This window comes from Clavelina lepadiformis, chromosome 2 (assembly GCF_947623445.1).
Source record: "Clavelina lepadiformis chromosome 2, kaClaLepa1.1, whole genome shotgun sequence".
Classification (NCBI taxonomy): domain Eukaryota; kingdom Metazoa; phylum Chordata; class Ascidiacea; order Aplousobranchia; family Clavelinidae; genus Clavelina; species Clavelina lepadiformis.
Genome location: NC_135241.1, coordinates 14,805,653 through 14,826,978, shown reverse-complemented (window position 1 = coordinate 14,826,978; position 21,326 = coordinate 14,805,653). Strand labels below are relative to the sequence as shown.

Sequence of the window (21,326 nt, the reverse complement as noted above, 5' to 3'; positions counted from 1 at the left end):
GGCCTACTGAGAAAATCCTTTTTTAGTTTACAACCTATAAAGTAGTTATTAAGCAGTATAGATCTGCATGATCTCTATATCTCAAGATTGGTAAAGTGGGGTAAAAATGGTCCGATAAATTGTGCAAGTGTAATTTTTTTATGATTTTAAGGCTCCATATACCTTCTTAACCCTATGAGGTGCAATAGGGTGTCAGTAGTAGTTTGTTCCACAACTTGTGGAAAGCTCAGCGTGCAGTTTTTCTGGAGTTCAAAAATACCTCAAAGTATCTATCTATTCTATTGTATTGCATCTATATAATGATTCTATCCCTGTTAAGTTTGTGCCAGATTCGTATCATATTTTTGATCGTGCAAGTAATGATTTTCTTGATTTTTCCAATGTCCATATACTCAATTATATTAAATTTTTAGTTTTTATATGTAGACAACCGAGCAGGCTACTTTTTAAGTAGCTTATTTGTGCGCATATTAAAGCTGAGTAGCATATACGTAAATAATTACCATATACCTTTATATCGCATGAATGCAAAAAAATAATTAAAAAAATAGAAATTAAAAAATGTAACCAAAATCAAAACTAAAGTGATATTAAACCTTAAATGATTTTTGAAATAAAATTAGTGTTATATAAAAACTTAAATCTTTCAAGTTAAAATCACACTAAAAATACTAAAGGTCAAAATAGAACTAAAAATAGCAACAGAAGTAAAATTGAAAGAAAAAATTATCAAAATGAACTTAAAAAAAAAAAAATCGAAACAAAATTAAAAATTAAGCCCAAAATAAAATCAAAAACTCAAATATTATCATCATAGTTAGTTAAATGGTCATCAAATTGATTGATTTTGATTTTAAGTTTAATTTTAGATTTTAAATAGGTCGGCTCGGTAGCCAAGTGGTTCGAGCACTGTCTTCGCAATAAATGCGGCTCAGGTTCGTTGTTTGATTGTGATGCTTTTGGGCTAAGCATTAACGAAACTCGCTCCTGTTTAGTGGACCTGGTTGGATAGTTCCAAATTCGGTCAATACTATAAATAAATAAAAAAACCAAAATAAAAAATGTGTGACAACCGGGACGAGCTACTTTTTTAAAACAGTACCGAATAGCCTACTGGGGTCGTCGCTAAATTTTTGCCTATTACCAGTTCCGTTAACGACGGTACTTTCACCGACTGCTCACTTCTACCTAAATCTACCTTCTAATGCCTAATCTAAATAAAACTTTGATTAAATCGAAAATAACTGTAGTCAACTTTTGCATACCCACATTTTAACTTCACCACCTAACTTCATTAAAGTATAAACAACGAAATAATCAATTTGCAAATAGAATTACTTACTTATATGCTCTATCTTAGCACAGCCATGTTTGTCAAAAATTCACTATACGTAAAAGAGCATTTGCGGAAGTATTTTTACTTTTATGAATTAAACCTGACCAACAGGAAGCGCATCCACGGCGTTCAAAATTAAAATGTGATTTCCAAAAAACGTGCACAATGCAAGGCGACCATCACTCAGAGTAATAGCTTGGGACAAACAAGAAATATTCTCATTACTTGGATCATGTAGTGACTGAAGAATATCCCCCTTCTCATTCATTTCAAGCACCATGCCGTACTCACGAAATTGCAGCATCAGCCTAAACAAGCATAAAATGTAAAAGCAAATCTTTTTTGCAATACAACGTGAAGTCACACATCTGAAATCAACAGTACACATTTGTGTATATGCAAATAAACACTATCAGTGGATATGTTAAAAAACTTGTGGTCCGTTTAAAAGATTGCTATACGCCATTTGTGAAAGTTTATTTACAATCAAATAATTAATAATTAAATTAAAGGCTGTTGTTTTAACCATGCATAGGGACCAAATGCATGAAAAAAGGGTAGTTTCTACGCGGTAATCTTTATGCTTTTCTTTTCCCGTGAACGCAATCTTGCTCAGAAATTAACTCAACGACAACGTCTCCGGTTAAAGTAACTATGATTGGATATTTTTTGCAAGTTGCACTAAGACACGTAAATTGTGCTTGCTTCTCGGTTTGATATTGTTCAAAAACACTCGACTATTGTTACAAAAAACTTATTCCAATTGTTATTGAGTTGTATGATAAATCTAATTGGTATATTCTAAGGTACCTGTACCGAATAAGGCCCGGTCCCTAATAAGGCCCATTGCTCATATTTCGCAAACCCGTGCAAATAAATAAAAGATTTTGTCCCTACATAAAAACTAATATAAATTCATGATGGTTTACCAGATTTCATCCTTGTCACGTGATCAACCGATTCGCTAGAGCACAACAAAAATTTGATACTTGCAGTTAAGGTGGTTTTGTTAATTTAGAAAAAAAGTAAGTGAGAATTTGGCCGGTTAAATGAACTGTTGTCTGCCGGCTGAAGTTTTCATGTAACAACCAACTTAGTATTGAAAAGGATAATGCACTTTTTTTTGCTAAAACTTTTCTGATGATAAAAATGTGACGTTTTTTTCGTGGATGCCACATGCGCCTAATAAGGCCCATACAAAATGCTTGGCTAATTGATGTCCAGACTTCAAGAGTGGTTCTAGTCATCAGTTGGCAAATTGTTGCAATTACTTTGATGCGCCTAGTGGAATCTTTTTAAATGTTTGTACAACTTAAAATGTGAAATTTCTAATAATGTTATATGTTGTCTATTACTATGTTTTGAATCAAAATACTCACAAAATTGGTGGGCCTTATTAGGAGCCTATGCTCCTAATAAGGCCCATTTTTTGGAATTTTTAATTTCTTTATAAATTTTTTGAGGGGTTGTCAGTTATTGTGGTTTGAATATGTTGTAGTCATATATCCTCACTAATACTATACGATTTTTCAGTCTATTCTCATTTATGGTTCTTGAGTTATTTTCAAAAAAGTGTTAGGTGGACCTTATTCGGTACAGGTACCTTATAATTTATGGTGGCGTTGTAGATATAGTAAATCTTTTGTCTATACGTAATTGTGATTTTCACATTTGTAACAAACAGCAACTATTTCAAGGAGCCGGTTTGTCTGTAGCAACAGTAGTATATGCCTTTATAAACATTCCGTTTTTAATGACTGAATAAGTAAACTTTAAACTCTTTAAGGAAAAAATGTTTTGCAGCAAAATAAACGGATGCGCCCATGCAGCTGAATAATTACAAAAATTAACCTTACGTTGTGACTTAGCGTTCGAACCGAGTAAAGTTAAAATAAAACGCTATACCTATATATAAACACTATATATAAAGCGCTGATAAGTGATAATCACTTGCGCAAGAAAGATTACCAAGATTCTGGTAGACTTTCAAAGATCATTGCATTAAGTGGGGTGAAGCTGTGAAGCTTGCCTGAATCAATTCAAAATTGTTTTACAAAAAGTAAACGCTTATCCTTATCAAATCGTATAGGTAATAGGTAACATGAAACATTTCTCAATTGAGGAAAGCGTATGAAAGATAATTCGTAGCGCAGTAAATCTCATGTATTGTTGGAGAAATTATGAAAATTTCTACACCGCGTAAACCTACAAGTATAAACTTACCCCACACAACCTACTGTAATCGCATATTTAAAATGAAGTAAAAAAGACAATTGTTTACTTAGTGATATAGTATTCACTTAATAGGCCAGATGCAATCTGCCGCACAACTGGGTTCCTCTCCAAGAAAGAATGCCAGGGTGTCCGTAGGGACCCACCGGCGATCCAATACGTGCCTTTTCCGGTAGGTCTGATGTTATCGGGGAATACTGCAAAGCAAATTTTTTTAATTGCAGTTTATATGTTGTTACTAAAAGTATGGGAAACGTTTTTGAAATTTTAATTTCTAATTAAACGTAGGCTATTGTGTAGAGACACTTTTGCATGTAAGATAAAATCATGGAAGATTCGTATCGTTTTCCTAAAATGCCCTGAAATGTCTACGAAAAAAGAACGTCAAGATAAAATTCGTTTCACCTTTTTAATGTACATTGTACATGTACATATTAGATTTAAGTTAGACAATTATCAAGTTACATAATTACAAGTTAGAGCTATTATTGAACTTAAATTACCGTAAGTAACCTATAAAGGAAATACGAGCTAAAATAAAAATACAAGCTTAACTACAGTAGGATACGTGTACAGGTATTTTTAAAATCCATTCAATGATATAATCATATTGAAGTGCATTTAAAACTTCTGTAGACGGGCGATGTTTCAAAAAATGTTGTAGATCAATGATTTAGATCACTGAGTCAAGATAACTTCGATTGCTTGGTTCAAGAACTTTTTTATTGTACGGGCCTACTGTAGTGTGAAATAGCGATCGAAGCGGTCCACTTAAGTCCAGTTAACGATCTCTGGGATGGAAGTAAACCTATACGAGGTGCCGCTCTTACAAATCTAAACCATTTTCTTTTGTGCAAAGGCCTTCCATCATACTCATCTTTAACAAATTTTTTAACAAAACATCTAAAATTCTAAATAATAAAATTTACTTGGAACGTTGACAATCTTCAATATCTTCAACGTTGACAAATCTATCACCCTTATGGCGCACTGCATAGTTTCACTGACAAAGAGCAACTTATCGTCTTGGGATAACTGAACCCCATTGGCAACGCAGAGGTTATCGACAACCGTTCGAATTTCTTCGTTTTCTGTGCTGTATCGAAGCACCCTTCCATCACACACACCTGACAATACATATGAATTGGCTTGTTTACAAATTTTGTGGCGTCTGTAAGGATCAATAACCTGATGCCTGGTATTCAATTCATACCTGAGTATATGCCATACATAATTTTGTCAGAATGTAAAGAGGTCACATCCGAGAAATAAATATACTTTCCATCCTTGCTGACATCCAAGTCGTCAGTATAACCCAAAGACGGATTCACATCATTAACCTTAACTAATGTTTTCACTTTTCCCGAATGGGTGTTTAAGCTGTAAATTCCATAATTGGGATCAGCAACATACAGAGTATCACCTTGTAAACGTAAACCTAAGGAATACAAACCCATAAGCTTAATACGGTGTCAAAACAACATGGTTATAAGCTTTTCAGAAGTATTCAAACATTGTGTTACCTAAAGGTCGACCGTGATCAACACGTTCCGTGGCTCTTGGAATATTTTTTATAAATACAGAAGTAACATTGACAACATCACCAGCACTGATTCGTCCATCATCAGATGGCTTAATTCGAACAATTCTTCCATCATGCAAGCTTGTGTAAAGATTCCCTCTATCATCTTGCACTAAAGATTCGGGACTGGCTAAACCTTTGACTCTATGCAAAAAATCAATTGTTAAACCAAGTAAAAAAATTTATATATGCCAGTATTAACACCTAAGCTGCATAGTTTATTACTCTTTAAGGTTTCTTAAGAAAGGCATGTGTTTAGTTTCCTGCCTCTATAACAATTAGTAGTATGAAAATACGTTTTTCACTTTAACTGAATATATCTTGTTATTTTATGTTTATTTTCTTAATACGTTTTTTATTTTTAGTTTCCTTGATATTAATGTATAAATAGAAGCAAAGTATTGGGAATTGCGGGTTATAGGTAAATATAAGATAAATACTGTGGTTCAACACGTACAGAGGCGAATAAACCAGCAATCATTTTGTTTTTCAAACTTTTCGAATTTATTGTTAATTTATTTTCCATGCAGTACAAGCAGTGACGCGAAGCGCAATGTGTTGCGATTTTATGCCTTAAAACTGCTTCAAAATGAAATACGTTTTCATATTTCTACGTACAGTTGCTAGTAATTTATAACACGCAATTTTGAAACACTTTTGTAACGCCGTATATAATCCGCTTGTTTTATGTTTTGCCAGAATTGTTCAAGTTGATGAACAAAGCTTGTATTGCGCTTAGGGGCCGTACTTACGTCAAAATGCGTTTTAGATCCTATTTCCTCTTAACATCTACTTTAGCAAAAATGGATAGCCTAACTTTGCTTTAACGACTTTAATTTATAATGAACCAACAACTATGCAAAGCGCAATTTGCTTTGTTGGAAGTTGGGCTTCGAAAACTTTGTACTTGACAAGTAGAACAACAAGCAGTAGTCCCAGTATTTAAAACAAATTACCGATTGCCACAAAAATGCTAGATATTGCTACTTCTGTAAAGTTATTTGTGAAAAAAGTTTTAATTACTCTTAAGACGTCATTATTAACGCGTGGCATAGCTAATATTGCAACTTGACAGCATGCAGAAAGGCATCATTCGGTTGAAAATCTTGTTACGAGCATGATGTTCTGGACTGGTGAATGATGGTATGTTGGAAATAAAAAGTCCTGCTATAGTCGGAAGTAATCATATCGTATATCTATGATTTGCTTTATTGATGAATTGCTATTGGGAAATAAACATAACTCGGACATTTGTACAAAGTGGAAAGGCGATTGGCAGTGTAAAAGGCCGGAGGACAAATAAACGGAGTCTGGGTCAGCAAAAGGTCAAAAACAGATCTGTCTTAGCGTGAAGGTAATTGAACAATATAGCCTAAAACAACTAAACGTCAACGCCATTCCGCAATGTTCTTGTCAAGGTTCATCGATTTATAACAATGTTTAAGCTAACATGCAAAATACATTAATGTGGACCAAACGTTTGTTAGATTAACTTGTGTAGGCCTACATGATTAAACATCATTTTAATTCAGTCTATCGGTTGCTAAAATCAAAAGGCTGGTAAAATCATTCAATTCTAGTAGTAGGCAAATAAAAACACCGTGTCACCAAATAATAAACTTACCTTAATCCTGGCGTTATTTTGTTCTTGAAGGAAAACGGTCCAGATAACTGTACTTCAACAGTTAAGCGTTTAGCAGGTAAGCAGGAGTAGGGCGCTCGATAATATCCCAATAAACTGATTCCCGTAATAACTGCTAAAGTGATTCCAAGGACACGGGTGAATACGGACAATCCGACTGAATTACTTGCTAGTTCTGTTTTCGGCATACCATCCGCAAATCTGCGTTCTTGCTTTTCTTTCTGCTTTCTCTGACGTACTTTACTCATCATTTATTCGTGTAAAATAACTCTACCTGAGTTGGTTTTACCAAAATCAAGCTGCCAGCACATATACCGTAATCCTTTTTGCTCAAGCTTATAGCCTACTCTAGCCCAGAGCAAAATATTTGTAGCATAGTATCGCCAAACTGGAATAACTGCATTGACCTCCCGCGTATGTTCGCACTCGTTAGTTCGCCTCCCGGTTAAGTATATTGATAAAAATTCTTCACAAAATATTAATTCAAGTTTATAAACAATTTGCTAGTTAAGAGCGTCATGGTCACGGTCATGTAATATAAGATTGGAAAGTCATCTTTCTTCGACATCATGCTGTCAGAAAATAACTGTACAATGCTCTTCTGTGCCTATAAAAATGTTCTTATCTGCAGCGTATATTAGACTACTAGAGTATATGTAAAATGACATGAAAATACTGCAAGAGTAACAAAACATTCGCCATTCTCGAGAGGGAATGCGTAAATATACCTATACCCAAGAATAATACCACTACACGAGATATTACAGCGCAAGACAAAAGTTCAGTAATCGCCACATGTTTGAATAATTTTGAAAGTTTAGATTTATAGTTTCCTCATTAAACCTCCCAAAAATAAACATTTATTAAAACCTTATTTAAAACAAGGTGCATACAAACGGAATTGCAACCACACAGGATTGCACCCACACGCGATTGCGCACGTTCGGGCTTTGGGGCTGCAAGAAACAATTACTGTAATACATAAGGAAATACGATACGTACGTAGGCCTACCATGGATAATAGTTAAATGATTTAAGAAAACATGTTTAGCCTAGCAGGCGGGTTACTCGCATAGATATAACATAAACACTATATCGTTTATAAATCGTGTTTGTACTAATCTATGGTTACACGGCATCAAAATGGTTGTATACGGCGTTTCAAAATTGTACACTGTAATTTGCCAACGACTTTTGTACGAATAAATGTTAGAATTCATTTCATATTTTTGCTTTTCGCACGTTTTGGACTGGCGACTCGATGGTAAAACGTGGAAATTAAGCAAATTCCATTATAGTTCGCTCCTTCAATGTTCGTTTTTTCATATATTTTGGCAAGTGGTGGAGCAAATGTTGCTTCTGTACCCAGGCACTAAAACCCTAGTTAAGCCTCTGATTCCGTGTGGGTGCAATCTCATTTGGATTTAATTTTGTATTTGCTTTAATCCCTTGTGGGTGCAATTCCATGTCACTGCAAATCCTGCAACTGCGTTTGATTGCAAGTCTGTGTGGGTTCAATTCCGTTTATAAACGATGTATTGTTTATGTTATATCTATGCGTGTAACCCACTTGTTAGGCTAAATATGTTTTCCTAAATCATTTAACTGTTATCTATGGTAGGCCTACGTACGTAATGTATTTCCTTATATGTTACAGTACTTGTTTCTTGCAGTCCTAAAGCCCAAACGTGTGAATTCCGTTTGGGTGAAATTACGTTGGGTGCAATGCCGTGACCACCGTATATAACTTATAGAATATAGAATAAAATCGTTTAAAATCATTTAAAATCATAACTACTAATCATTTTTTCTCAACTATAAAAATGTCTCCTTAGATATAGTAGGTTGTATGCTTTACTATGTGCGTGAGTGTAGGCCTTTGTACAATATGCATTATAGTGTAATGCATAATTAAAATATGTGCAATAAATTAATTCTGTTTTATGTTTATGCGGTGTAATAAAATTGAAGAACTTTTTACTGTAAATTGCCCGTCTAATACGGAATCCAATCGACTTGCCTTTTCCTTTACGTTGCTACAACACAAAGACGTCATGAATTCCATATTTTTAACAATGCTGTTTTGGCATGCTTCTGCCGGTGGTGCAATACACCAATATGCCCTTATTGTATAGCAGTAGCACATTCACGCAATCTTGATATGTTGTGGGACTACTAAAATTGCGCACTCGGCTCTTAGGGGTATATGCTATATGCATACAGTCCTACTCCATAACCAAAAATAAATTAACTGAAATTACAATGAAAAGTTTAATTAACAGTTTGACGTATAAGAAATGTAAATAACGGTGTAATTGCAAAAATACTTATAGCCGAATAAACTTTGCACAATTATAAACTATTCAATTGCATAAAACTTGCATCTTAAAAAACTCGACCAATATGGTTTGGTGACACTTAATCACGCGACAATTAATCACGCGACGCTTAATCACCGACACATAATCACTAGGACATTTAATCACGCGACATTTAATCACGCGACACATAATCACTAGGACATTTAATCACGCGACACATAATCACTAGGACATTTAATCACGCGACATTTAATCACACATTTACGACACAGTCGTTATAGATACAAAGAGATGTGGCGGTCGTGATAGTAAATTGTAATAATTCATTCATTGGCATTGTTCCAGAGTTCCAAAACCGACGCTCTGACACAGTTTCAAGTAGCATTGTATTTTACGGTGTAACGTTTTGATGGTACTTTGGTCAAGAGCTTCGGTGACAATACAGTAGAATAATGTTAGATATTACATAGGTTATACTTTCGGACAATATAACAATTAGACTTTATGAAGCTGGTGTTGATTTAAAGAAACATTATAGAGAAAGCCGGCGCAACGGAGTCGAAACAATTGTCGGGGAGTTCTAAAAGAAAAACCAAGGAAGCCTTTGGCAGTCGCATCCAAGTGATAATGTGTCGCGTGATTAAATGTCGCGTGATTACGTATCCAAGTCGCGTGATTAAATGTCCTAGTGATTATGTGTCGCGTGATTAAATGTCCTAGTGATTATGTGTCGCGTGATTAAATGTCCTAGTGATTATGTGTCGGTGATTAAATGTCGCGTGATTAAGTGTCGCGTGATTAAGTGTCGGTACACCGACCAATATATGATCCACGTCTGAACTAATGAATCCACTATTGCATCCGTAAATGAGCTTGCAATTAGTATCACATTTTTAGTTGCAAATGTTACGAACTCAAGCCAAACCAATGGCTAAATTTTTCTCATTTAAGATGGCAATAAAATCATCTTTGAACGATCCTAAAGCAAGACGGCCATCACTTAATGTGACGGCATGAGTCAGAGCACTGATAGAGTCGCCCGTCGGATCATGAAGAGATTGGAGTATTTCTCCTTCTTCCGTCATTTCGAGTACCATGCTGTATTTTGGTATTGTTCTGTAAACATATAGAAAAAGCAAGATTCAGTAGTAAATTTTCTATAACATTTGGGTAAAATAATCAACGAATTCCAACATACCTTTCAAGATTCTTGTAACTAAAAAGCCCAGCAATTATTTGCCTTACGACAGGATTTCTCTCTAAGAAACCATACGAAGATGTCCATAAGGATGAACCAGCAATCCAGTAAGTTCCTTGTCCAGTAGACCGTATGTTGTCAGGCATTACTGTACAAAAACGCATTTTTCAAAATATGGTATGGTGGTAAAGCATATGGTGTTTCGATATAATTTTTATTTTGTTTTCGTTTGACTTTCCCAGTGGATATGTTTACTTAGCAGAATTATATACATTTTTTGTAAATTTTAACAATCCTGTCAAAGAATTTTGGTTAATAAATTTACTTTGAAGACTTAGCGTGTATTCCCACTATCCATAAATAAAAATATTACTTGGCACATCAACAAATCGCAAGGTTTTCCACGTCATCATGTCGATTATTCTGACGCGATAACTAGTTGGCTCGGCAACAAACAACAGTTTTTCATCTTCCGACAGCTGTACCCCGTTTCCAAAGCACAAACTCGATGTAACTACACGGACTGTCTTGCTTTCGGTATTATACTGAAACACTCTAGATTTGCACAAACCTTGAAAGAAAAGAGATCAAATAAGAAAAATCATTATTATTAAATCGTTGTCATCGATTTTTAAAACTTTCTAAATACCTTCCAAATTGGCATAAATTAATCTATCCAATTTGTAAGAAGAAGTCATGTCCGAAAAATAAATAAACTTTCCGTTTTTAGACACACACAGATCGTCAGTTAGAGCTAACGGTGGATTAACATCATTGACAGCAACCAGGATATCCACCTTTCCAGATCGTATATTTACAGCGTAAATGCCGTAATTGGCGTCAGCAACGTACAGAATCTGGCCTTGCCTACGCAACCCTAACGTTCAAAATAAAGGAAGCATCAAAATACGTAAAGCACTTACGCAAAAAAATTAGAAGTTTCAAACCACGTTAAATTGAAGTAAAAGTAATGATAAGTAATAAGCTATAATGGTAACATGTACAAGCTCAAGACATAGGCTATAACATGTAGGTTATTGTTCTTAAATATATACCTAAAGGCCTCCCGTGATTAACATGTTCCATGGCTCTTGGAATATTCTTTATAAATCCAGAGGTAACGTTCACTATATCTCCAGCACCAATGTACCCTTTAGAAGAAGGTCTTATCTGTACGATTCTTCCATCAGCTAAGCCTGTATATAGATTTCCTTTGTCATCTTCCAGTATGCATTCCGGACCGGATAAACCTGTTATCCTGTGGGGAAGTTGTGTTTATTTATATAGTATACCACTTTCAGACTGAATGCATTCCCCACCATGTTCTGCGACTTATGTTCGATTGATTCGACTTAAGTTTTTTTAAGACAATCCCAACCTGCTTATTACTCCGTAACACACAGGGGCGAATCCAGTGGGGGAGAGGGGAACTGCGCCCATCCCTTAGAAATATACTGGTTCTTATAGAAATCTTTTCGAAATGTTATAGGGACAAATCGTTTTATTGCAATCGAAGTAACAGGCGCCAATGTCATACAAAATTTAAATTTCCTTACTTAACGTCCTGTGGGTCTAGTTTCGCTCTCTCGCTTTGTTAAAAAATCGTCGTGGAAAGATGTAATGGAAGCATCAAATAGTTATCACTGTGCAATGTACAACATAAATTTGTGAACGTATGTGATTTAAAAAGCGTTACCCTGTCAGTCTAAGCCTTAGACTCTAAGGTTTTAGGCACTGTTACATTGATAAAGTTTTAAGTCTATAACTACAAATAAAGTAATAGGCTACAGTCAGACTTTGTTAATCCGGACCCCGAACACCTGGAAACCCCGCTATTAAAACGAGGTCTGACTGTACACAATTACAATCAATTTTTATTAAGGCGAAAATGGATTAAAAATGGATTAGAATTGTTTAAGAAATCTGCAAAATGCTAATGTACTGAACAAACAACACAATTGTGGTTCCAAAAGATAAAATTAGACTTACTATAAAAAAAGTTCATGTGAAAATAGGGCAGTTGCTAAACGTTCAAGTTATGTAGCTACTAACGCTAGCAATTTCGATGTTTTACTGAGGAAAACAGGTATTGGTTATTGTTACCTTGAAAGGGTTTCTGACACTGATGCCAGAAACAAAATGCGATTTATGAGATTGTGGATAGCGATGAATGCTTTTGTGATGATATTTTTAATATATATTTTGTATACGGTATAGAATTCTCGTCTTTGAACATCGGCTTACCCAAGCGTAACACTGCTTCATGGTGACTTCCTGATTACCGTTATCAGTTGTGCTATAAAATTTCGTGTTTTTTTGCGTGCGTTTAGTTTGCAGTATAAGTTTTCATTAGCGTTTATTATTACCAGTACCAGTAATGCTGCTGAATTCAATTTGAAGAAGTTCAGTGTCAAGTTAGACAACTTTGTTGTCATCTTCATAAGACAATAATTCGTTAAGGTGAACAATTAAGCTCAAGGTTGAAAAAAGCAGACAACGACCTTATGAGACTCATATAACATCATCCACAATAAACAATTCGACAAGCAAGCATTGTAGTGAAGTGGGTCAAACTGTCAAGTTCAACAACCATATACACCCATTCCATTACAAGTGTGTGTTCGAAGACGAGAATTTTATACCGTATACAAACTGTTTATTAAAAATATCATCACACTTTCATATGGTTTTATAATGCCTAGTACTTCCCATCCGATAGGCCGTGACCCAAAATTGGGTAGCCGACTGATTTAGATGGATTGCCATGTTAGGTTCTTAAGTAGTGTTTCACAGGTATGAATTTTGATAAACAATTTAGTCGAAACATAGCACATGTTAGGTAAAGATGGAAAGTGGTGGTGTTTGCGTCACCTTGTTTTACAGCATAATTAATCCGCAGCAGGAGATTGTGTCAATATCGCAGGCAACCATTATTCGGTAGATTGTTAGAACAGCATTGTGTAATAACAAATCAAAAGCTTGGTGTGTGTGGTGTCTGGAAAACACAGCTAACCCGCATTGTCAACAACGCAATTTGGTTTAGTGATTGAGTAATTGCTGCTGCTGACGCGACATTTATCTTGTTGTCATGTGTCGCCATAATGGACATTTTGCATGTTTTCAGGCCCTGTAGTTGCGACCCTGTGGTTGTTGTTATCACGTTTGCGACAAACTGGTCCTCTGTGTCAGCACTGGCCAAACTCAATTGTGTGCTATGAAAATGAACTACGTTATACCTTTTATCCTTTTTTTGTCCATAAATTCTCAAAGTTTCACTACATTTCTTTCAAAGTATTAAAAGTTAAGATTTATTATCGCTTTGGTTCAGCAACCGCTTGTTTTTATTGCAAACAAAAAACACATTTTGTGACTTCTTCCACAGCCATAAATTTAAGTTTTAGTTTATTTTTACTTTAAATCGAGTTGCAAAATAAAATGCTCAGTTCGGTCTTGTATTTTCCGATTTGAGTCTTAAATATATTGGTCTTTTCCAGTTCTGCTTCAAATCTGTATAGCAAAATTTTTCAGAATATAGCGAGAAGTGAGCACACGTTTGATGATGTGACGGAGATTTCAACACACATTGCGTGGTTTAGCGCGCTTAACTCGTGTTCACATAAAATATTCCAGCTTCATATCGTTTTTTTTTTCAAATATGCTCTTAAATTTAGCATTTTTCTAATAGTTTGGCCTATACTTATGGTGATCAACCGATATCACTTTGGCCATATTATATAAACGGCTAAACGCTACTTGTGTGTATACAATAAAGGCGTAAAGGAAAAAAATAGTTGAGCAAATACTTTACATGTGGAAAAGAACTTACAAAGTTTATTTTTAACCATCTGGCACTTCATCACTTCAGTCTACAGTGTATAGGCTGCTAACTGCACACCTAACGCTTTTGTTTAGCACTTCACAGTAAGCCTTTTACGGGGTACGTTTACAGGCCTTATGGCAATACTGAGAAAATTTTGTTACCTTGTTGCTTCTGACAACTTGTTGTTGGGGGAAAATAGTCCAACGAGTTTCACTTGTACTGAATAATTTTCCAACGGTACTGCTGTAAACGGTGCTTGATAATAGCCTAATAAACCTATAGTTGTAAGTACAGCCAAAGTACTTAACAGGGCAGAAAAACATTTGAAGCAGCAATGTTGCTCATCACTTTTATCTTTGTTGTTTTTAGGCTGTTCAATCCCGATTTTAGCGTTAGACTTATTTTCTGGTTTTCTTCGTCGCACTGATGCGCTCATATTGGTCAACGTTTAAACTACTTGCTAAACCTACGCTGGCACCGATGATACCAACAGCTGGGTTCGGCTGTTTGAATGCCTGCGGTTTTCGAATTACTAACTAAGCAAATATTTGTTACCGACCAAGCGAATGCAAGATGGTTAGGTGATTGAACACGTAAGGTAATGTGCAGTCAAAGAACTACCACAGCGGTGCGTTTTCTAAAGGCTGTAATGCTGAAAAATCGTTGCCGATTTAGACTGCAAATTAGTCCTCCTGGATCATTCCAGATGCAACTCACCCAGATTGTTTGTAATTTGATATATCCATCACTACAAATGTTAAAGAAATTCTTTTGGGAGAAAGTTTTTTTCACGAGAAACAAGCTCAATTTTATTGGAATCGGTACAGTGGTTTCCGAGATAAATTCCTTGTACGAAAAGTTCTTTTTGTGTTCACTGTAGTGGAGATAATCTTGTGCCAACTAGTGTTTTGATTGTAAATGTTCATTGCTTGATCGTTAATCAGTCTCCGTTGATATGCGTGTTCGTTAACTTCTGATAAACCAGTTGAGCATCACAGTACGTTAATCAAACTGACACCGTTCTTGAATATAGTTGTATTATTGATTTAAAACGAAACGACTATTTCTTTTAGACCTCATTGAAGTGGATGCTTTCAATATCACTGCATCACCGGTCTGAACATAGAGGGAAGGCATTGCTGTGGTAAATGTTTACGGAATCCGGAAGTAACAGAAAACGGAATGCTTATTAAAAAGCAAAGCCAAAATATAGCAAAGCGTTTGTTGGTAAACGTACGAAGTAGAACGATAATAACGTTATAATACCATCAGATCTGCAAAAGAATTTAGTAGGGATAAGGGCTAACTATGACAGCTATCACACTATCTCGCCCCTCGGGCTTTTCAAAATAGTATACTCGCAGTAGAACCCCACTTGACAGCAATATAAGCATCACATAAAAAGTATGTTTTGGTGTAGTGATTACTAATATGTTTTCTATAAAGTGTCAGGTGTCGCGTGTGATTTCTGGCTTTTGTCTCACCCCAATAAAACAAAAAAGGAAAAAGTAGGAACGTGCCGAATCGAACACGAATCCGATAATAAGAACGATAATACCTTAACTTTTTGGGTTTGGATTCGATTCGGAGTCGGACGAATATTAAAATCTATGATTCGTATTCTCACCAATCCGAATCTTTTTCGATTTGGAACATTCCGAAAAAAAGGTGAGTATAAGTGCAGATATGATTACAATGAAAAAAGAATACATTACGAAAGGAAATAATAACAGGGAAAAGATATGTGTTTTTGTTGGGTTTTACGGTTTCCAAAATTTTTTTGTAGAGTTTATAAGAAAGGTTACGATTAAAATAGAAATTACACACAAAACAATTACAGTTACAAGAATAAAATAACCACGATTACGTTACGAATACAATTACTGTTACAATGCAATAAGATATTTGACACAATTACAATTCGCTAAAGATTAAGCACTGCTAGTGTGTTTGCTGATATGTCTTGTGGGAGACGTCTCCCTTGAAATTGGCGGAAAATTCGTCTTCTGTGGACAATTCTCGGCTCACCATTTTCGAGTTAAGAATGCGATTCGTTGGCAACTGAGTCATTTTCCGGAAGACGTCTCCTTTTTTGCAGACTTTTGCATAAATTCTACACCAACAGGAAAGAATGTAATAATTAATAACGTTTGCAATTAGTGGGTATTAAAGTTAGAAGTAAAACGAAAATGATACGTATATCATCAGCCATCACGAATTTCAAATATGAATACCAAAAGGAATGGAATGTTTTTGGATGGAGTGAGGTTAAATGAGTGAGGTTGTTCGCTTCCCGAATGGTGAAGATTGCTTGGAGAGCTACATCTTTGAAAGAGTCGTAGGTGGCTTCATGGTCTGCTGACGGTCGTCGGCGAAGGCTTTGTTGTCCACTCGCCTCGCGGTGTGCTCTTTAGAGAGATTAGAGAGTATCTTAATTGTGGTTTTTAGATTCTGCAAGCGAAGTCTGTCAACAGAAGAATGGCCTTTTCCTTCTTGATTGTGCCTAGCAAAGTTGGTGAAGAGGTGTTGCATCGATGCACTTTGTCTACGAATTGCAGCACACTGTGACAGATTGTCAAAGCAATCCAACAAAAGCTTGAGCTATTCGTCCACGCGTACGTATGTGATGTAGGGTGAAAGAAGTTGTTTAGTCGGCTGGAAAAACGAATGTTTTGAAGGCGTTTGCAGGAACCGTGAAATTGTGTCTGTAATGACTCAACAGATGTAGTTATGGAGGCTGCTTATGAGGGAGAAATAGCATACTACTGTAGCAACTAAACACTTAAGCAGCTTTACGGCAGTAAGAGCTGTAATAAGGGCGGATTATGACAATTAGCACACTCCCATACTCCATTTTTAGACTGAAAAATATTTCCTTTGCTGGTATTATTTTTCATTTCTCTACCAAACTATAGATTGTCTTTACTTTGCTCTTGAACACTTGCGGGTAATCGTCTTCACTGAAAAGGACTTTAATCAATCAAGTGTAAAGGCTTAAGGACGAATTTCTCTAAAAAAAGATTATTTAAATTCTGTTTGCAATAGTCTTCACTTGTTGGTCTATCACTCTAGATGGAAAAATAGTAAAACATTTTGCATTATTTTTCTTTGCAAACCCAAACTGATTAGCCTACTATTTAGACTTAAGTCCTAACACTTTGCAGGTGTTCATTGCTTTATCAGCTATCATCACTACTATTATAGCTCGTTTTTGCCCTTGACCATACTATGTATTGCCGTTGGCCAACAAAATGGAATCAACACAACGTAAGCGGTAGGCTGTAAGCACATGTAGGCTACTTTAAAACTTATTGAAAAAATCAAATTTAACAAAGTTGTGCGAAGTAACCTTCCACAGATTGCTCACGTTTCGCTGACACCTTGAGTCACTACCCAAGAACCTTACACCTCGGGTCGCCTTAATAAGTTGACTAGCTCAGCTTGGGGCGTTGGGGCTACTATTATTCGTACAGTTCTGGCCCAGGGCTCTACTCCCCAGATGAGTATTGCTGAGTATAATGGTGTAACAATACACATGCCCACCAAATTGACACTGTCATAAATGGCGTCTTGCTGTAACTGGAAATCTGCGTCCCACACCATTGGACTATATACAGCTATATTTTCGCAAGCATCCAACCTTTCGGGCGATAAAGCCACTCTTTTTCTTGCTCATCAGGCGACGGAGCCATTCCATATAATCCACTCGAAACTTTCCGCCTCTGCAAATAAGCAAGAACAACGACTAAAATCAAAGCACCTATTTGTTCCGGCCGCACTGCAGCTGCTAGACCAAGTCGACAATTCAGGCTTCAGTGGAACCCGTTGGGCGAAATATTAATGGAACGCGGATGAGTGGCAAAAAAAGCCCTGAAAGACTTCGCAAATTTAAGTTTTATTTTTGCAAACATATATATTTGCATCTACGTTATATATCGTGCCGATTTATTTTATATTTGCTAGAAAAATGATAACAATAGCAAAGGGTTTAGAAGTAACGAAAGTACTATATTTAATATGTCAAACAAAACGAGGTGACTTAACATTTCTTTTTTACATAAGGAAACAACATTTCACGATACGCTTTAAAGCAGCATATAATGCATAAACAATTTATAAACATACTTGCGTCATGCCACAAATACATGACAGAAATTATATTGCCTGGTAGCTTGGATAAGAGGAAAACTGCTATTACCGTGGCAGATATTAGGTCGGTAAAAACGCATATCAAACTGAGAAGTAACCAGCGTCTCAGTTTTTCTTGCAACGTTTGCTTTGGTCTTCTAAACCTTGTGGTGTTATTGTTGGCGTCGCTTGCGGAAAGTGTATAGTTTGCAATTGTAACATTGGGGTTTTGTTCAAATTTTAACTGCTCATTGCTGATAACATTGATCGAAATTTGCACATTCTTCCTTCCAGTTGTTTCTTGTGTTGAATGTTGTTTGTATAATGGATAAAAATATAAAAAAATCAATGTTGCCTGGATGGAAAAATATTTTGGTTATTATCATAAATTATTAAGTATATCATGAAAATTTAAAGAAACAGCTCTTACTTGAATAAATCCATAACTGAAGGAAACAACGACAAATGGAATAAATTCTACGGTGTTCAGTTTCAAAACCATACAAGTTTGGTTTTGAACTTCACAAAGTTTTCCATTAAACTGAAATCCAAACATTAGGAAGGGGTTGATTATAAGAAACGCTAAAACCAACCAAGTCACAAATTCCATGGCTTTTCCACGCAAATGTTGCAGTTTAGGATTGGAATAAAGCAGCCATTGTCTGTACCAGAAATAACCATAAGTAAAAGATACAACAATGTTAAAAAAAGTAGATTTTAAGTTCATCAGGGCAAAGCAAGCTTGGTCATTTAATCCGGAGTATATAACAACAAGCTGTTGTAGGATCTGATGACAGAACGCCGCAAGAACAGCCAAGAAGCAGAACAATCGCAATTTCCTTGCTGTTTTTATCTTGGCTGATAGTTCAAAGACAAATAATGATATAAGCAAATATAAATCTAACAATCCAAAAAGAGCCGCAGTAGCTTGGTAACCCGATCGCAAGGAAAGAGGAACCTTATACATTTCACTAGAATTTTCCGGGATAGTAAAATCCATGTTTTCACAAAACCATCACAGGTGTGAGGTGTCAAGGAATACACCTAAGCTATATAATATGTAAAGACAAATTTTAGTCTCAGCTAATTATTATCTTACAAAGCGCCTATAACCTGCACGGAAAGGAATAAATGTTCTGTTTTCCTGTACGTCATACCTGTACAAAGTATATAGTGACAACGGAACGAACAAAATAGACATAAAAACTAACTTAATTTATGTTACAACCAAACGTTATAAACCATCATTTTAAAAAACCTTATACTTCACCCATTTCATTAGTTGAGATTAGTATGTGTTTCTTTTTATCATAAAATGCTGAGCAAATCGTTGAGCAGCTACACAAAATTCGAAATTTCTTAACAAACTTCTCAATAAATCAAAAGTTGGGGATCCATATGTAGGCAAATGCGGCTATTTACATGTAAGTTTGCATGCATAGCACTCACTGCTAATGTAACTTTATACGCTTATTGCTTGGTTAGTCTTAATGTGGTTCCAAAGCAAACGGAAAAACGGAACGCAATTGGTTAAATTAAATATTGATTATTCACAGCTCCGCGATACCTGATGACGACGTCGCTATCGATATTATTGAGATACAGGTTTTCCTATATACTGTATAATAAAAACTTTTGAATTATGTCTAAAAACGACTATTACATTAGGCGCAGCTTCCACTAACATAAAGTGGCGCAACTCACAGAAAAACTTTTTCTGCAAATCTAATGCATTTCAGATTATATAGCCGAAGGCGCCAATCAGAACCACAAAGATGATCTGATACGGCTGACATATGCCTGAAAAATGACTGAATAATGGCAAGAAAATTTATGGAACCTTTAGTTTATCTGACATTTGTTTTATGACGGTGAATCATAGCCAAAGCCTTTTTAACATGCCAATTCTATATCCCACTGCCATATAATTTGTCAGCCATTTCGACTATTAATAATTCAAAACATTACTAAATGAAACGTACAGTATATACAAGATGAGCGTTCATTATTTGATTACTTTCATTGTAGGCTATATAATTTTTTGAATGAAGTGAATGGAAAAGAACGCTAACCAGATAGTTTTTAGCAAAAGCCTTTTTCCTGTCAATGCGTTTTCAGTTTTTCTCGCAATACCAAAAAAATCAGTCATCAACCGCAGGCTACTTAAAAACTAAACTAGTACCGAAGCGACAGAATCAATTGTAGTTTTTAGGATTTGAAGCTTTATAATAATAACATAAATAAACCAGCCATTTTTATGTGTATCTAACAAAACGCTAAAATAATAATTTTAAGCCATTTCTTACTTTGTGCGGTCTAAAAAGGTCATGTACTGCCTAAAGGCGAATATCATTGTTCGTTATGGACAAAATGCAATTGTCCATGATAATATACCTGAATATTTTAGGTCTTACAGCAGGGGCGGGCAACTTCTCCTGTCGGCGGGCCTGAAATGAGAAAATAAACTACTTGGCGGGCCGGATTCCTGAATCGATACATTAATCGTGTATTTATCCACCTATGCAAGGAATAAATCGTATTTAATGTAAACTTTAAGTTTTAAGCATAGAGACCAAAAACAGTATTTAATGAATTTATTAACGAATAATGTACTTCAATAGCTATATATTTGACGTATAGTAAGCAAGTAGTGAGGGATTGCGGCAGACTGTGGTCGCAGGCCACATTATCATGTAAGTCTGGAAACTGTCTGCGGACCGCTCAAAATCCCGTCGCGGGCCGGGTCCGGCCCTGTCTTACAGTATATGTACCATTCTATATACCAAAATTTGTACAGTTTGTTTATAACTTGTAACTTGTATCAATTTAATATATCTAACTCTGAATAATGAACATATATGGATATTCATATTAGTAAATGGAAATATGAACTAAACAAAAGAAGGCTACACTTCCCATTTTCATTTAAACGAATCCAATATATACTCCAAACGATTTCAATTCTTCACAGCAGATTGGCAGGTTTTGTGCGTAGCGGAGCGGTAAAAGACACACCATTTAAAACAGGACAATACAGTAACATAAGTGCAAGATTTAGCGTACAATG

General features: G+C 35.6%; 3 protein-coding genes across 5 annotated transcripts; all 3 read right to left on the bottom strand.

Annotated features, from left to right (window-relative positions):
* Positions 1 to 660: 660 nt before the first annotated feature.
* LOC143447310 (adipocyte plasma membrane-associated protein-like) lies at positions 661 to 7,432 on the bottom strand. Of its 3 annotated transcripts, XM_076947360.1 has the most exons (7): positions 6,775 to 7,432; positions 5,092 to 5,294; positions 4,782 to 5,006; positions 4,498 to 4,695; positions 3,618 to 3,765; positions 1,562 to 1,644; positions 661 to 1,030 (listed from the first exon to the last, which is right to left on the bottom strand). In XM_076947360.1, exons 1-7 carry the CDS (start codon positions 7,041 to 7,043, stop codon positions 972 to 974), a joined length of 1,185 nt encoding a protein of 394 aa, XP_076803475.1. In that variant the 5' UTR covers positions 7,044 to 7,432; the 3' UTR covers positions 661 to 971. The 3 variants fall into 3 exon arrangements, with proteins under 3 accessions (XP_076803475.1, XP_076803474.1, XP_076803476.1); XM_076947359.1 differs by lacking the exon at positions 661 to 1,030 and having other exon boundaries at positions 1,051 to 1,644; positions 6,775 to 7,426; XM_076947361.1 differs by lacking the exon at positions 661 to 1,030 and having other exon boundaries at positions 1,531 to 1,644; positions 3,637 to 3,765; positions 6,775 to 7,429.
* Positions 7,433 to 8,972: 1,540 nt separating this feature from the next.
* LOC143447082 (adipocyte plasma membrane-associated protein-like) lies at positions 8,973 to 14,665 on the bottom strand. The gene is made up of 7 exons (XM_076947014.1): positions 14,293 to 14,665; positions 11,367 to 11,569; positions 10,961 to 11,188; positions 10,685 to 10,882; positions 10,312 to 10,459; positions 9,926 to 10,229; positions 8,973 to 9,185 (listed from the first exon to the last, which is right to left on the bottom strand). Exons 1-6 carry the CDS (start codon positions 14,565 to 14,567, stop codon positions 10,028 to 10,030), a joined length of 1,254 nt encoding a protein of 417 aa, XP_076803129.1. The 5' UTR covers positions 14,568 to 14,665; the 3' UTR covers positions 8,973 to 9,185; positions 9,926 to 10,027.
* A 3,345-nt stretch (positions 14,666 to 18,010) lies between these two features.
* On the bottom strand, positions 18,011 to 19,508 carry LOC143446566 (uncharacterized). Its single transcript, XM_076946258.1, has 2 exons — positions 18,690 to 19,508; positions 18,011 to 18,614 (listed from the first exon to the last, which is right to left on the bottom strand). The coding sequence occupies exons 1-2, from the start codon at positions 19,257 to 19,259 to the stop codon at positions 18,171 to 18,173; spliced, it is 1,014 nt and encodes a 337-aa protein (XP_076802373.1). The 5' UTR covers positions 19,260 to 19,508; the 3' UTR covers positions 18,011 to 18,170.
* Between the last annotated feature and the right edge of the window lie 1,818 nt (positions 19,509 to 21,326).

Bases quoted from the DNA above. Each gene is read 5' to 3' on its own strand.
- LOC143447310 (XM_076947359.1), bottom strand. From the start codon at position 7,043: ATGATGAGTAAAGTACGTCAGAGAAAGCAGAAAGAAAAGCAAGAACGC. The intron at 5,007-5,091 runs GTAACACAATGT...TGTATTCCTTAG, and splicing joins TGATCACGGTCGACCTTTAG to GTTTACGTTTACAAGGTGAT. The intron at 4,696-4,781 runs GTATGAATTGAA...ATGTATTGTCAG, and splicing joins TATGTATGGCATATACTCAG to GTGTGTGTGATGGAAGGGTG.
- LOC143447082 (XM_076947014.1), bottom strand. From the start codon at position 14,567: ATGAGCGCATCAGTGCGACGAAGAAAACCAGAAAATAAGTCTAACGCT. The intron at 10,460-10,684 runs GTAATATTTTTA...GTTTTTGTACAG, and splicing joins GCGATTTGTTGATGTGCCAA to TAATGCCTGACAACATACGG. The intron at 10,230-10,311 runs GTATGTTGGAAT...ATATGTTTACAG, and splicing joins AGTTACAAGAATCTTGAAAG to AACAATACCAAAATACAGCA.
- LOC143446566 (XM_076946258.1), bottom strand. From the start codon at position 19,259: ATGGATTTTACTATCCCGGAAAATTCTAGTGAAATGTATAAGGTTCCT. The intron at 18,615-18,689 runs GTAAGAGCTGTT...TTTTCCATCCAG, and splicing joins TCAGTTATGGATTTATTCAA to GCAACATTGATTTTTTTATA.